Source organism: Podarcis raffonei, chromosome 4, assembly GCF_027172205.1.
Source record: "Podarcis raffonei isolate rPodRaf1 chromosome 4, rPodRaf1.pri, whole genome shotgun sequence".
Lineage (NCBI taxonomy): Eukaryota > Metazoa > Chordata > Lepidosauria > Squamata > Lacertidae > Podarcis > Podarcis raffonei.
The window spans coordinates 19,312,713-19,327,993 of NC_070605.1; the positions used below are offsets into that span (position 1 = coordinate 19,312,713).

The 15,281-nt window shown below is 42.6% G+C and overlaps 1 protein-coding gene across 4 annotated transcripts; it reads right to left on the bottom strand.

Moving 5' to 3' along the window:
* Nucleotides 1-1,616: 1,616 nt before the first annotated feature.
* Nucleotides 1,617-14,905, bottom strand: CCDC82 (coiled-coil domain containing 82). 4 transcript variants are annotated; one of them, XM_053385659.1, is made up of 8 exons: nucleotides 14,720-14,905; nucleotides 10,378-10,965; nucleotides 9,158-9,377; nucleotides 8,917-9,009; nucleotides 8,648-8,772; nucleotides 7,391-7,561; nucleotides 5,707-5,892; nucleotides 1,617-2,311 (listed from the first exon to the last, which is right to left on the bottom strand). In XM_053385659.1, exons 2-8 carry the CDS (start codon nucleotides 10,954-10,956, stop codon nucleotides 2,228-2,230), a joined length of 1,458 nt encoding a protein of 485 aa, XP_053241634.1. In that variant the 5' UTR covers nucleotides 10,957-10,965; nucleotides 14,720-14,905; the 3' UTR covers nucleotides 1,617-2,227. The 4 variants fall into 4 exon arrangements, with proteins under 4 accessions (XP_053241634.1, XP_053241635.1, XP_053241636.1 ...); XM_053385660.1 differs by lacking the exon at nucleotides 14,720-14,905 and adding an exon at nucleotides 12,535-13,087 and having other exon boundaries at nucleotides 10,378-11,415; XM_053385661.1 differs by lacking the exon at nucleotides 14,720-14,905 and adding an exon at nucleotides 12,381-13,087.
* Between the last annotated feature and the right edge of the window lie 376 nt (nucleotides 14,906-15,281).

The following is a 15,281-nucleotide window of genomic DNA, read 5'->3' on the forward strand; positions in this document are numbered from 1 at the left end:
CAGGATAGAGAAAGACACCGTGACAAGAATTAAGGGGAGCTTTCCTCTGTAATTCAAAAGCTAGGAGAAACTTGATCGCATCAGAGGATGGCTTGCTCTCTTAAGGTGCGAAAACTCCCACGTTTATGCGAAGAGAACTTGATTCATATCTTTTCCGTTTCCTTACACTTAATATGCTTCTATTTACCAAGTGCAAACATGGGTGGGGCTTATGAACACCTTTGTCAAACACAGCAGGCACAGCCGAGCTGTTAAAGCGAACCAGAGCCTTAAGAATGTTAACACTGCACCCAAACTTTAGACTTTTACTCATCGCAATAAACCTGAGCGCATTAAGGAGTTGCACACAGAGAGTCTGTGCACTTGCTTTTCCCACTGTCCCTTAGCCTCGCCTTTCATACCCCCTTAACTGCTGCTGCCCTGCTGTACCTGATAAGAGCTGTGGTGGCACTTGGGTGACTTGGGGCTCACCTGGCGAGTAGATGATGAACATAATATAGGAATCACCTTATAGGATCAGACTGAAGATCCAGGTAGTCCAATGTTCTGTTTCCAAACTAATGCCACTAGGAAGCCCACAAGCAAAAGGAAGGTTTGTTCCTGGATTATCACTGCTTCCATTCACATCTGAAGCCCAAACTTATAATAGACGCAGGAAGTTGACTCAAATCAAGTCAGGCCATTGGTCCATCTAGCTCAGTACTGCACACAGTGACTAGCAGCAGCTCCCAAAGGTTTCAGACAGGGGCCTCCTAGACCTACCTCGAGATGCTGGGGGTTGATCCTGGGACCTTTTGCACGCAAAAGAAGATTACCATTGAGCTATAGCCTTTCACACAGGTGACACAGTGGAAATGAATCTATTCAGCTTACTGAAGAGGAAGAAAGCACACCTGTTCATTAAAGACCCCAACTTACTGTATGTCTGAATTAGAAGCCAAAGGCTTCCTACTCTTCATATTGCCCACAATCAAAAACTGGATGTGTCTCTGATCTGTAATTCATATATATATCAAGGCTGCCCAACTCACCTATCCAAGTTAATATACAGGAAGGGTGCTCTGAGTGAACTCTGAACTCCTCTGAAGTATGCACTGGGCCATCATCCCATATACACTTAAGAGCAAATTCATTTTCCAAGTGTGGATCCTTGTGCAGCAGGCTTGGGAAAGGTCCGCGGTTTTCAGGAGGAGAAAAAAAGATGAACAGGGCAGTGGGGAAGACACTAAAGTGAGCGAAACAAACCTGAAACAGCCCAATGAGGACTATGCATGCTCAGTAGCTATAGAATACTAGTTGGCTGTTGCAGTGGGGGAGCCCAGAAAATAGTATATGCATGTGAATCCTGGAAAAGGGCATTGCTGGAACCCTGAGCACGATCACTGCACACTTTAAGACTGTTTTGCAGACCCCACTTGCCAATAGTCTAACTGAAGCTGCTACCGAACAGTCAGTGTCAAGCTGATGAACTGAGCATTCATCAAATTCCCTGACTCCAAAATGGAAACAGACCCAGCTGGGTATTACGTCATACAGAATGAGCAGAAGCCTCTGCATATCAGTCTTGTAAAGCATCTTCCCTTCCAAATGCTACAGAAATGGAAAACGGATATTGCTAGCTGTGTAAAGATATTTATTTCTTTTACCGCTCAGCCGGCTAAATGCAAGTCCATGAATTCTGGGTCTCCAGGATGCATAAACAATGATGGCCTGTTGGTTTTAGAGAGCTAATTTGTTACTGCCCTGTGACTTGGGGGGTGGGAATGTACCTGGTTTACAGCTGGTTTTAAACACTGTGCTGGGAAAGCAGTATGCATATTACAGCCTTTGGGCTTCTCACCATGTGGACCTTTCCTCTTTCAAAAAGAATTGAAGCCAAGCATTTTTCATACACTGGCACAATTCACCTGGGCATCACTGCGCATAAAATTTCATTTCCTGAATGAACACCCGGGTTATTCAGAGACTGTTTTTCATTTTAGATCATTAAGCTGAGCTGCCTGGTGTTCAAGAACACAGAAGAGATGACTTCCACTATAAAAATGTCCTTAGATGATTATTTTGATAATTAAAATGAAAAAGAAATACACATTAACTTATTAGTATCCATAACAACATACAGGCACATTGATTGTCTTGCAGTAAAAAGAAAAACAGCTGGAACGCAGCATGATATTCCAATACTATCACCAGTCAAGGGAAAGCACGTTTGTAAGTAGATGCCTTTTTAAAAAAATGATGACATCAAGTATTTTTTTTCGTCTTGGAAGTTTTCAGCACGTACCATGTACTTCTGAAGTTCAGAATATTGCTTCAAATGAAAGAAAACAAAGTATCATTTTAGCAGACCTAAATTAAAGGTGGAACTTTTTATGTTCCTTTTAAATTTCATTTCCACACTTATAAACCAATTAAAAACTTACTGAAGCAATGTGCAGTAATAAAAAAAGATTAGAAACCCAGTAAACTAAAAGCAGCAAAACCATTTATACAGTTGATTGGGCCACACTTCAGGGAAAGCCTTCTTAGAACAAATATGTATTTCAAAAGCCACCAAAATGTCAAAATGCTAGGTACCGTATTTTTCGCTCTATAACACGCACCTGACCATAACACGCACATCGTTTTTAGAGGAGGAAAACAAGGGAAAAAACATTCTGAATGAAACAGTGGATGTATCATTTTTGTGCTTCATGCTGTGGCCACAGACATGTGATCTGATGGTGAATTTGGGGTGACCCAATGCAAAGATCCTGAGAATCCCTGTGGATCAATGCTTTGTAACCACGTTTTTGCACCATTGCAGCCCCAGGCAACAGTGGGTGCGTGATTTTTGGGGGGCAGGCTGTAGCCATGGACATGCTATGTGATCTGATGGTGAATTTGGGGTGACCCAATGCAAAGATCCTGAGAATCCCTGTAGATCCATGCTTTGTAACCACATTTTTGCACCATTGCAGCCCCAGGCAACAGTGGGTGCGTGATTTTTTTGGTGCAGGCTGTAGCCATGGACATGCTATGTGATCTGATGGTGAATTTGGGGTGACCCAATGCAAAGATCCTGAGAATCCCTGTGGATCCATGCTTTGTAACCACATTTTTGCACCATTGCAGCCCCAGGCAACAGTGGGTGCGTGATTTTTGGGGGGCAGGCTGTAGCCATGGACATGCTATGTGATCTGATGGTGAATTTGGGGTGATCCAATGCAAAGATCCTGAGAATCCCTGTAGATCCATGCTTTGTAACCACATTTTTGCACCATTGCAGCCCCAGGCAACAGTGGGTGCGTGATTTTTTTGGTGCAGGCTGTAGCCATGGACATGCTATGTGATCTGATGGTGAATTTGGGGTGACCCAATGCAAAGATCCTGAGAATCCCTGTGGATCCATGCTTTGTAACCACATTTTTGCACCACTGCAGCCCCAGGCAACAGTGGGTGTGTGATTTTTTTTGGTGCAGGCTGTAGCCATGGACATGCTATGTGATCTGATGGTGAATTTGGGGTGACCCAATGCAAAGATCCTGAGGATCCATGTGGATCCATGCTTTGTAACCACATTTTTGCACCATTGCAGCCCCAGGCAACAGTGGGTGCGTGATTTTTGGGGGGCAGGCTGTAGCCATGGACATGCTATGTGATCTGATAGTGAATTTGGGATGACCCAATGCAAAGATCCTGAGGATCCATATGGATCCATGCTTTTTAACCACGTTTTTGCACCATTGCAGCCCCAGGCAACAGTGGGTGCGTGATTTTTGGGGGGCAGGCTGTAGCCATGGACATGCTATGTGATCTGATGGTGAATTTGGGGTGACCCAATGCAAAGATCCTGAGGATCCATGTGGATCTATGCTTTGTAACCACATTTTAAGTGGGGAGCGAAGGAAAAACAAAGAAGGGACATGAGGGGGTGTGCAGAGAAGCAGCTGGCTAAGAATGCAGGAGAGGGATTTAACGGGAGGGAGAAAAGAAAGGCAAAAGTTTTCCCCCACCCAAGCCAGCCATCTCTCTCTCTCTCTGTCTCTCTCTCCCTCCCCCCCTCTCTCTCCCTCCCCCCCCTCTCTCCCTCCCCCTCTCTCTCTCCCTCTCCCCCAGCAGCACCGGAGCACAGAGAGGAATTAGAAGGAACACACTCTGCTTTCCCCTCTGCTTGCCTGGAGGGGAGGGGCTTTCCCTGCTCTTTGTTCCGTTTCAGCAAACACAGCAAGGAAACAGAGACGGGTGGGCAGTAAGACCCTGAGGCAGAATGCAGGAAAGCAGCCACTTCCTCTTTTCAGGTTTCCCTTCTCCGTGAAGCGCGATTTGATTTTTGCCTGATTTTTCGGCTCCAGGGACCACACATTCGCTCAATAACACGCACAGACATTTCCCCTTCCTTTTTAGGAGAAAAAATCTGCGTGTTATAGAGGGAAAAATACGGTACTTCTCTCTTAGTAGTGCCCCAACTGAGGAGCGCAGTTTCTCGGCAGGGATGGATGTGGCAAGGTGTTCCCTTAGGTAATCTGGTCCCAAAATGTTGAAATACTAAAAGCAAATCCTTGAATTGCACCTGGTAGCCCAGGCATAGGCAAACTCAGCCCTCCAGATGTTTTGGGACTACAATTCCCATCATCCCTGACAACTGGTACTGTTAGCAAGGGATGATGGGACTTGTAGTCCCAAAAAACATCTGAAGGGCCGAGTTTGCCTATGCCTGTGGTAGCCTATTGGCAGCCAGTGCAGCTCCCTTAGCAGAAACCTTATACTGCATGTTGGCAGTGGGATGTCCCAGTCAACAACCTAGCTTCTATACTGGTTTCAGATCACTAATGAATTCCTCGCTTTAACAGCAGCACAGTGCACAATTTTGATAGTAACATCTTCTTTCCATCACACAAGATTGCACCTGTCAAAATTATGCCTTTTATACAAGTGTGAAAGGGATGTAAGTCATGCTCTCTTGGAAACTTTATTGATGAGCCTCATGCAAGACAAATCCCACACTTGCCTATATTGATCTAAATATACCTTTTGCAATACAGCTGGTCTTAAAATTCTCCCAGAAAGGAGCAATCTTGACCCCTAGGAATTTTTTTCCCTTTTAATAATATAAAGCTGCCTGCTATAGAAAGCTTTTTAAAAAGGAAACTGCTGTACTCTAGTCTTTAAATTTGCTGAAGTAGTGAAAGCAGCAGGGTGGCATACTTTTAGCAGGTTAAATAAAGCCTAGCAAGGAGTCTGAACCAAGTGGCACAGTTGCCAGGATCAGAGAGGATGCAGCAACCTCTATGCAAGGCTCCCTCTCTCATTTTATCCTTTTGTTCACTGCCTAATCACAAAATGACACACTAACAATATTGGAAACAAGTCCAGAATCTTCTGTAGTCTTTTAAACAAAATCTCATTGGTTTAAAAACAGGGCTTGCTTTCTAGGATCATGGCATTGGGTAATTATTATGTTGGTAAATATATTCCCTGCAGAAATATGACCACATTAATCATTATAGGAGGTACAGCTGGACTAATTTCAAAGCAGGAGCTACTTTCAGTCAACTTTTCCTGAAACTGCACTTTATGAGCACTTAAATTTACCCTCTTACTTTCTTCACCCTCCACACCTGAATGGCCTACAGTTCTGTCCACAAAATACTAAGTGCTGTACTGATTATTAATTTCCCCTGCTTTCAAAGCAATAGAATTTATGTACAATCAGTTCTACTGTACCTGTTCAATCCAGCCTTCATTATTCTGCTGTGTGAAAACTCTGTACACTGTATCTTTGACTGGTGCATCCTGGAATCCATTGCTTGTCATTAGAGAGCAGCAATTCTGATACAGCTTGTATTTAAAATGTTTCAGGTTGTGATAAACTTCAGTACGGTTTCTACACACAATGCCAATCTCCAACGCCTGTATTATTAAAAGGAAAGCTCTTTTACTGGGCAGGTCTTGGGCAATAATGGGCAATGCAATAGTCTCATCAATTAAACAAGTAAGGTATGACAAAACCTGAGCAGGACATTTATCGATATCTAACTGAATCTAACTTCCACACTCGCCACTTTTCCAAAGGCATCACTGGCATAAATGAAAACTGACCCTTTTTTCCACTGCTACCCTAAGAATGTCAATTCAGGAAGGCACAGAGGTGATCACTTGCTTTAATCAGTTCTAATACCGGTGCCACTGGGGCTGCGAAATGTTTGAAATAATAAATTAAAAGGATTAAATCTTTGTTGGTATGCACTTATTACCTGTAATTCACAAAGCATACCCTGTTCAACACTAGCTGAATTGCAAGGGAATATTTTTTTTAAAAAAAACCCTGGTTATAGAACATAAACACTGCAAAGCCTAGGTTTATACAGTAGAACAGTCACACCAGTGTAAATCTAAAGAGTCACTCTGCTTGAGAAAGTTAGGGAATATGAAATTAGGAGCCCCACAGGTACACTAGCCCAGTTAAAACTGCACATATGTACAACAGATGTTGTCAACACACCACTGGAGTTTGACCGAATACTCTTGGAAGTATATAATTCTCACATTGCAAAATCAAAGCCTCTGGAGTGCACCAATTCAGTTCCCATACTTAGCTTATTTGTACAACTATCTAAGACTATCTACTTGGTTTATATATGAAGTCAGATAAACCATTGATCAGTTTACACATATAGTCAAACCAACCCAAGCACTGTCGATTTATAGGGAATTCTGAAGATCAAGGTTTAGGGATAATTTTTCACAGATAAATAATATGCCAAGTATACAAGTTACTGTTATACCATAAGCCTTGGTCTCTCTAACAGATAGAACTGTAGAGTTGGAACTCAGACCCTGAGGATCATCTCATCCAAGCCCCTGCAATGCAAGGATATACAGCTGCCCCATATAGGGATCAAACCTGCAGCCTTGGCATTATCAGCGCCATGATCTAACCACCTGAACTATCTTGTTGACACTATATATCTAGATCTAGATATACACACAGAGAAGATGAATCTAATTTTAAAAGAATAAAATTACCTAAAAAATTATGTCAGGATTATTATTTGCAAGTATATTAATTAGCATATAGACATCAATTATTCTTAGTAAAGCTTGCTATATACTTCTTGATAGAATGTAGTTTTAAGGATATCATAATGATCAGCTTGTTCATAAACAAGCACTATAGAGAAAATTTCTCATAGCCATCTGGGACTTTCAAGTATTATATACTTAGCCACTAATAGAAGCAACAGAAATCTTTGAAACCACTGCCAAAAACCCATTACCCAAAAGCAGACTAAAAAGAAGCATGAGGCTAAAAGATATTAACATCAACATCTCACCCCCCAAAAAATAAATGCAATGCATTTTAACTTTTCGGTTCTTAGCAGTTTTGTAGCCTGGGAACAAAATTTACCTGCTTGTCATGTGACATGAAGTCGTCTACTTGCATTGTCTCACAATCGTATGATTTCCCTGACAGAATCACTGTGAACTTACAGTGCCTCTGCAGTTCACAGGCCTGACAGGAACGGTCCTCTCCAATTCCGTCAACTATGCGGATGTCAGGATAACTATCCACCCGTTTCTGGAAAAAAGATATCCGGTTGGAAATTTTGCTGGTCACTTGTTCCACAGAATCAACTATTGCAATTCAACAATACTAAACATTCATATATTTGTTTAATTTCAACTGCTTGGTTAAGGACCACAGAGCTCTTAATTTCTAGAGTAGGCTCAGTTAGGTCATTGCCCCCTCACCCCCTGCGAGGAAGTGATGTGTTCCTTCTCTTCCTTTCCGCATTCTCTTCCTTCACAATGTGAGCCATGGAAGGAGGATGTGCCTTGCAATAGCAACATTGTTCTAGTTCTACCCAATAATATTTTTGTCTGCAATTTCCATTGTTGCCACATAGTACAATGCATAACTGATACCTTAAATCTGTAAGTAAAAAAATTACAAACTTATTTCAGTGTGTTGTCTATTAACTGCACAGACGGGCGGAAGGAAGTCTGCTGCTGCACACAGCTGGCACAGGATAAAGAAAAGGTTTAAAGGTAAAGGTACCGCTGACCATTAGCTCCAGTCATGGCCGACTCTGGGGTTGCGGCGCTCGTCTCGCTTGATTGGCCGAGGGAGCCGGCGTACAGCTTCTGGGTCATGTGGCCAGCATGACTAAGCCGCTTCTGGCAAACCAGAGCAGCGCACGGAAACGCCGCTTACCTTCCCGCCAGAGCGGTACTTATTTATCTACTTGCACTTGACGTGCTTTTGAACTGCTAGGTTGGCAACAGCTAGGACCAAGCAACGGGAGCTCACCCCATTGCGGGGATTCGAACTGCCGACCTTCCGATTGGCAAGCCCTAGGCTCAGTGGTTTTCCCCATCAGAGAGTCTGCTAAGCCCTGCACTTTGAATACAGGTTTGCAGTCATATTCCTTTGTTTGTTTGTTAACCCACATACATGGGTCTATAGAGAAGTAGATATAATTAATACATCCTCTTCCAATTCCCATCAGTTTTCAGTCCAGTGTTCCAGCCTGTCAGTATCACTTTGATGCTATCTTCTATAACATGGTGTTAGCTATCCCTATCAGCTTCAAGCCATCTGCACATCGGAAAGGCACCACCTCATCAGAGTCATTTATAAGAACATTGAACAATACCCCAATACCGTATATTTTTCTGTCCAGCGACTTCTCGCCACTAAATTGTCAAGACGAGGTCGAACAAAATCATTGTCGAAGAAGCGAAGGGAAGTCAACATTTCTTTTGCATACTTCTTTTGTCTTCTCCCCTCTGTTGGAAAGAGAAGGAAATCAAATTATCACATGCTTCGTTAGTTTCATAAAGCTACGTATAGTAACACACTTATTTGCTTCAATAATAATTTTAAAAGGTGATTAAAAAGCCTTTTGATTAAGAAAATCCACATTTGCTTACCATATAATGACATCAAAAAGTTATTGTCAACTGCATTGATGAGAAACGCCTTTACAACTCTTTGGAAATGGACAAAATGATCAACATGGGCCACTGTAAGAAATAAAAATATCAGTATGGTCAGACTGATGATTTACATGAGTTACCTACATGGAAAAAATAATGTTTGGTGGGGCTCTAATGAATATTGTATTGTGACACTACATAAATGATGTTTACAGGATTTTTATTTTAACCTTACAGTATGGAAAGAACTGCTGCAGCAATGTGCCTGACATAGCTTGCTTTTTCTTTTGTGACTGGCTCTTGTCTTCCTCAGAGTTTTCTTGTTCCAACTCTTCCTCCTCCTCCTCAACTATGAAATCTTTCATGCTGTCAACCTCAGATGCATCACTGATTTCAGCTGGTGTGAGAGATGAATGGGAAGAATCATCTTCTATTATCACATCCTCTTCAGAATCCTAGTGACATTAAGAAGCAGAGGCTTATTTGAATGCTTTATTTAAATTCATTTGTGTAACCATAACATATTATTATTAATAACTAACTTTCCACATTGCCCATCATTCAAGGATCACAGGGCAGTTTAGAATATAAACACACAAAATTATATAACATAATAACAAACAAAAAAAATACCCCCAACCCCAGTTTAAAAGGCCATAATTGTTTAATCAGCCAAAGGCTTGGGAGAAGAGGAACATTTTCACCCAGCGCCTCAAGATACGTAATGAAGGAGTGAGGCAAGCCTCCCTGGTGAGAGCATTCCACAAATGGTAAGCCAGTGCAAAAAAGGCTGGTTTTCATGTTGCCACCTTCCCGACCTCTTGCAGAGGAGGCACACGAAGAAGGGCATCAGAGGATGAGTGCAGGGTCCAGATCATTTCATCTTTTTGCAGTCGAAATTATTCAACCCTCATTTCAAATCAGGCTTATTAACAAAATTTACAGACTTTCAGCTTTCTGCAATGAGCAAATCAAACAAAATTAATTGAAAGAGCTCAACACAACACATGCTTCAAGTGGTTTGAAGCATATTTTATACACACACACTTTTAAAAGCACTGGCAAACCACTCCCAAACACCCATTACCACCCAAGGTAGGGTAATAGACCATGGCTACTTTCAACAATTGAATTGGCATCACTGCCTTGATGTGAAAAGGTGCCTGTACAATTTCAGATAACTTGTCCTAGCTTGGGAAGTAGAGAGAAGCCAAAATGCAAGGCAGTCACCTTCCTGTTTTCAGTAAAGTTGTTGCCATAACAATACCAGAGCCAAGTCAAGATTATTTCTGGTTCAGGGACTGGGCCTAGTAGTATACTCTATGAGTTCCTGCAATAAGTAGCAGCAGTTCCTTTTTACTTTTAGCATTTTCCAGTGAAAGTTCTCACGAGCACCAAATCTGCACGAGAACAGCAAGCACAACAATACATTCTGCAAATGAATAAAAAATGTACCTCATGACATTCACTGAGGCCGGAAGCTCGAGTAGATCGCCGTTGGGACAGTTCCTGCAGTTTCATTAGCCTGTCTTGTTTTCTCTTTGCTTCTTTTTCTGCAGGTGATGTGTGTTCAGCGGACAAGTCGTTCTCATCGATTATGCAACTGCGTTTGGCAAACACTTTCCTAACAATGTCGCTATTGTCACTATCGTCACTGTCGTCGCTGTCATACAGTACGGTTCTCCGAGACCTCTTGCGTTTCCCAAGGTTGATGCTTTCTTCATCTACGTCCTCTCCTGCTGCACAATCACCACCTGTCTCAACATCTGGAAGGCCACCTGCGTTAACCGAAGTTTCATCTTTATCCTCATTGTGTATGGGTTCACCTTTCTCTCTCTCATCTGAATCATCATCTGAACTGGTTTCAAGTTCTTTTTCTGATGCTGATGTAATTTCATCACTCTCTTCCTCGCTATCAAACAATATACATCTTCCCTTAGTTCGCTGCCAGTCAATCCGAGATTTGGCTACCGGTTCTTTTGCTCTCGCATTTCTCCTCGTTTCATATCTTCTGCTTTCGGAATTTGATTCCATAAGGACTTACTAAGAAATCAAATCAAAATGTAGTTGTGAATTCAGGGAACTGCAGGCTTGGATAATAAAGCCCCCCCCCCCGCAAAAATAGAAAGTGGGATTCTCCTAACCTGAGACTTAAATTTAACAAGTTACATTGTGGGGAAGTTGAAAAATTTCTTCTGTTTTATCTTGCTGAGGCAGTGGAACCTTATAAGCAATGTTTTAAAATAATACCGTCGCAGCCGACCTATACTGCTGTAAATCTCTGTAAAGTGAGCTCCCTTGCATCAGATTCCTCTTTCTCCACACCAAGTGAAATCAGCTAGCAAATATTTGAAAACACACGACCACAAAATTAAGGAAGAGATAAGGGTGAAAGTGCTGAGAAGCCTGTTTCAGTTAATGCAAATCTTCTATTTTAAGAAGTCCATACAGCTCAAAGTGAAAGTTCTGAATCAGCTGCTGTGGTGGCATTTCCTGCCAGAAACGGACAATAATTAGAGAAATTAATTAATTACAAATTAAATTAATTACAAAATCTAATTAAAAATACTTTTAAAAAAATAAATTGATTACAATACAGAAAATGGCTGATACCTCCCCACACTCATTGTCACTCTCCCGCTTTGTACCTCTCCATGCTTCATTGAGCTAAGTAATTATTAAGCGTGAGCTCCTAAATATCAAAATAAATACAATTTTTTAAATAAAAAACCTGTTCTTTTGAAGTCAGCTGAATGTTGGAAGATTCAGGAAAGACAGAAGAAAACCCTTCTCCTAGTAGCGCATAAACTATGGAACTTGACCCTACAGGAGGCAGTGATGGCCAATAACTTGGATGGCTTTGAATGAAGATCGGAAAATAATAATGGGAGGATAAGGCTGTATCAGTGGCTACTAGCCACAATGTCTATGTTCTGCCTCTGCTGTCAGAGAAAGTATGCCTCTGATTGCCAGTTGCTGGAAATCACAGGAGCGGAGAGTGCTGTTTCACTCAGTTCCTGCTTCCAGGTTTCCCACGCATTTGGTTGGCCACTGTGAGAACAGGATGCTGGGAAAGATGGGCCATTGGCCTGATCCAGCAACTCTTCTTACGTTCTTAATCCCTGCAACCACCATTCACTTGATACAACATCCAACGCGTTTCCTTTTAAAGTTCAGCTCAATTCTTACTTAAAACTCGCAAGATAAAACAGGGGAAATAGACATTCGGTAACAAATGACATTCGGAATAAAATAAACTAAGCATAAATTTTAAAATAATTAATTACAGCACAGTCTTTTTCCCCCAAGTACCAAGGCCCAAACCTTTCCAGAAGGCCTTCACCCAACTTAGAGGCCTTATATACAATTGTAAAAACGTGAGGCAACATTTATGGATTCTCAGCAGTGACAGAGAACTCTGCACACGTTTGGAGGCAACCTTTTCTCTGTTACTATACCTTTGTGTCCCGGCACCAATAGCCCACTCCAGGGAGTTCGAATTAAGACCTGCAGACAGGCCATCTGAACTCTTACAACCATTATTCCAGCTCAACCTTCATTTACTACTCTATCTAGAACCCAGCCAGAATCCCACTTCTTTAAATAAATGACCTTGCTTTCAAAACAATTATTTTCCCATTGTGTTTGTTTGATTTATACACAACTTCTCAAAACGGATGGTTTATTTTTATACATGTATTAATGCAAACTGCTTTGTGAGACTCGCTTCGTAAGCCCTAACGGGTCGTGGTCAGGTTTTTAGCTTGGCCTGGCTGTGCCTTCTGCATTTTTTTAAAAAAAGAGCATTAATATACTCTTGCCTTTCCCACCATTTTCAGTTCCCCAGGGCAGCTTACAACCAAAATGCAAAGCATCTGTAACAAGCAAAAAATAAAATTACATCATCCCACTGGAAGCAAAAAAGAAGTCCTTTCTCGCTGTTCATCCTAGATTCCTACACTTTTTAAGCAGAGGTTGGCTGGCCATCTGTCATTGATGCTTTAGTTGAGATTCCTGTATTTCAGGGGGCTGGACTAGATGATCCTTGAGGTCCCTTCCAACTCTATGATTCTAAGATTCCTGTTGACAAGCCTACATAGATTGCTTAGAAAGCTAAGCGGATTGTAATCTGCTTTAGGATTTTAACTTTTTGTGTTTTAAAACATTTATACCTTTTTTCTCCCTTAAATTTCTATACAGCCCTTCTTTAGAGGAACACAGGGAGGATTAGGGACACAAGGGGTTGTAAAATGGCCACAGTAATCCATGCGACGGTCACCTCCAGGCTTGACTACTGTAATTCGCTCTATGCGGGGCTGCCCTTGAAGCTGTCCCAGAAACTCCAGCGGGTGCAGAATGCTGCAGTGTGGCTCCTCACAGGGTCTCTGCCATGGGAGCATATTCACCCAGTGCTTCTCCAGCTGCACTGGCTCCCGGTGGAGTACAGGGTCAGATTTAAGGTGCTGGTTTTGACCTTTAAAGCCCTTCACGGCCTAGGACCCTCGTACCTACGGTACTGCCTCTCCCCGTATGCCCCACGGAGAGCCTCAAGGTCCATAAATAGCAACACCCTAGTGGTCCCGGGCCCTAAGGAAGTTAGATTAGCTTCAACCAGAGCCAGGGCCTTTTCAACACTGGCTCCAGCCTGGTGGAACGCTCTGCCTCATGAGACCAGGGCCCTGCAGGATCTGATTTCTTTCCGCAGGGCCTGTAAGACAGAGTTGTTCCGCCTGGCCTTTGGCTTGGAGCCAATTTGATTCCCTCCCCCTTTTTTCTTTTCCTTTCTCCTCCTGCGATGAGGCTACATTTTAATATTTTAATGTTTCAATATTTTAATGTTGTATTTTAATGTTGTTTTTAAGTTGTATTCATTCAACTTTTCATTATTGCTTGTTAGCCGCCCTGAACCTGGCCTTGGCTGGGGACGGTGGGGTATAAATAAAAATTATTATTTATTATTAAAATGTAAGGTTGTGAATTTCTGCTGGTTTCACTTGCTTTTGTCTTCTGGAAACCTCTTTTGAGGTTTTTTATATATATTTTTAAATCAAGCAGTGGAATAAATATATGAAAAAACAATAAGGGAATCTGTGGGGAGTGGAGTGAGGAAGTGCCGGCCATTGGAGCTTTCCTCAGCTTTCACCACATGCTCAGAGGCACTCCTGGCCGTGGCTGCCTTTAAAACTACAGACGCCACCTCAAAGGCCATAATAATAATAATTTATTATTTATACCATGCCCATCTGGCTGGGTTTCCCCAGCCATTCTGGGCGGCTTCCAACAGAATATTAAAATACAATGGTCTATGAAACATTAAAAGCTCCCCTAAACAGGGCTGCCTTTAGATGTCTTTTTCCTTTCTCCTCCTGTAATGAGGCTGCATTTTAACATTTTACTGTTTCAATATTTTAATGTTGTATTTTAATCTTGTTTTTAAGTTATATTCATTCAACTTGTTTTTATTATTGCTTGTTAGCCGCCCTGAGCCCGGCCTTGGCTGGGGAGGGCGGGGTATAAATAAAAATTATTATTATTATTATTAAAAGTCTGGTAGTTGTTTTTCTCTTTGACATTTGGTGGGTCTTTATTCATTTCTCTGTGCCTGGTTTCGGTTTCGTTTAAAGCAAATGGACGCTGGGCTGAGCTTCCCCTTCCCAGCGCCCTCAGCCAGACAGTTCCCGCCGGAGTCCGTCCTCGAATTCCCGCGCTCTGGAGCAACGAACCCGGCACGCGCAACGCGACCCCACCCCTCCCCTCTCTCTCTTTTTCCCGCGCGTGCCCTTTTCCTCTCTCTTACCTGAGAGGCGCCAAAGCAGCGCGCACATACGACCAGGAGAGGAGGCGGGTCCCTAAAAAGCCACGCCCACCGCCACAAACTGCGTATTATTTTTTTCTTTATTCTTTTGGTCCCGCCTCCTACGCTGCGGCCCGCGATTGGCCGCACTTCCCCGCCGGGATCGGCCGCTCCCTGCCCCACCTCCTCACGTTTTTATTTTGCGCGCTGACGCCAAGCCCGTTTTCGCCTCTCCCGCTCGCGTTCCTTTTCCCGCTCCCCTCCATAGAGCTGATAATTGTAGAGACGCGCACATACACGCAGTGATTAAGCTTCCGGGTTCACACTGGAAACCATTTTCCCCCTGGGTTTTTTGGGGGGGAGGGTGCGAGGCGGTAACATTGCAAACAATAGGAAACGTGCACGGGGGTGCCCTCTCCCCTTTGAAGAAGAAATACTGTATAAAAGGTAGCACCCAAACTAGGAAAGGGGGATACTGTTTCAGGGTTTACTTCATATTATTATCGATTATTGATTAAATTTGTATACCGCCCTTCATCTGTAGATCTTAGGGCGGTTCAAAACA

Excerpts from the sequence above, each read along its gene's own strand:
- CCDC82 (XM_053385659.1), bottom strand. The coding sequence starts at position 10,956 with ATGGAATCAAATTCCGAAAGCAGAAGATATGAAACGAGGAGAAATGCG. Across the intron at positions 8,773-8,916 it reads CTTTTTGATGTCATTATATG|AGGGGAGAAGACAAAAGAAG; the intron begins GTAAGCAAATGT and ends TCTTTCCAACAG. Across the intron at positions 7,562-8,647 it reads GCTGGACAGAAAAATATACG|AAACGGGTGGATAGTTATCC; the intron begins GTATTGGGGTAT and ends TCTTTTTTCCAG.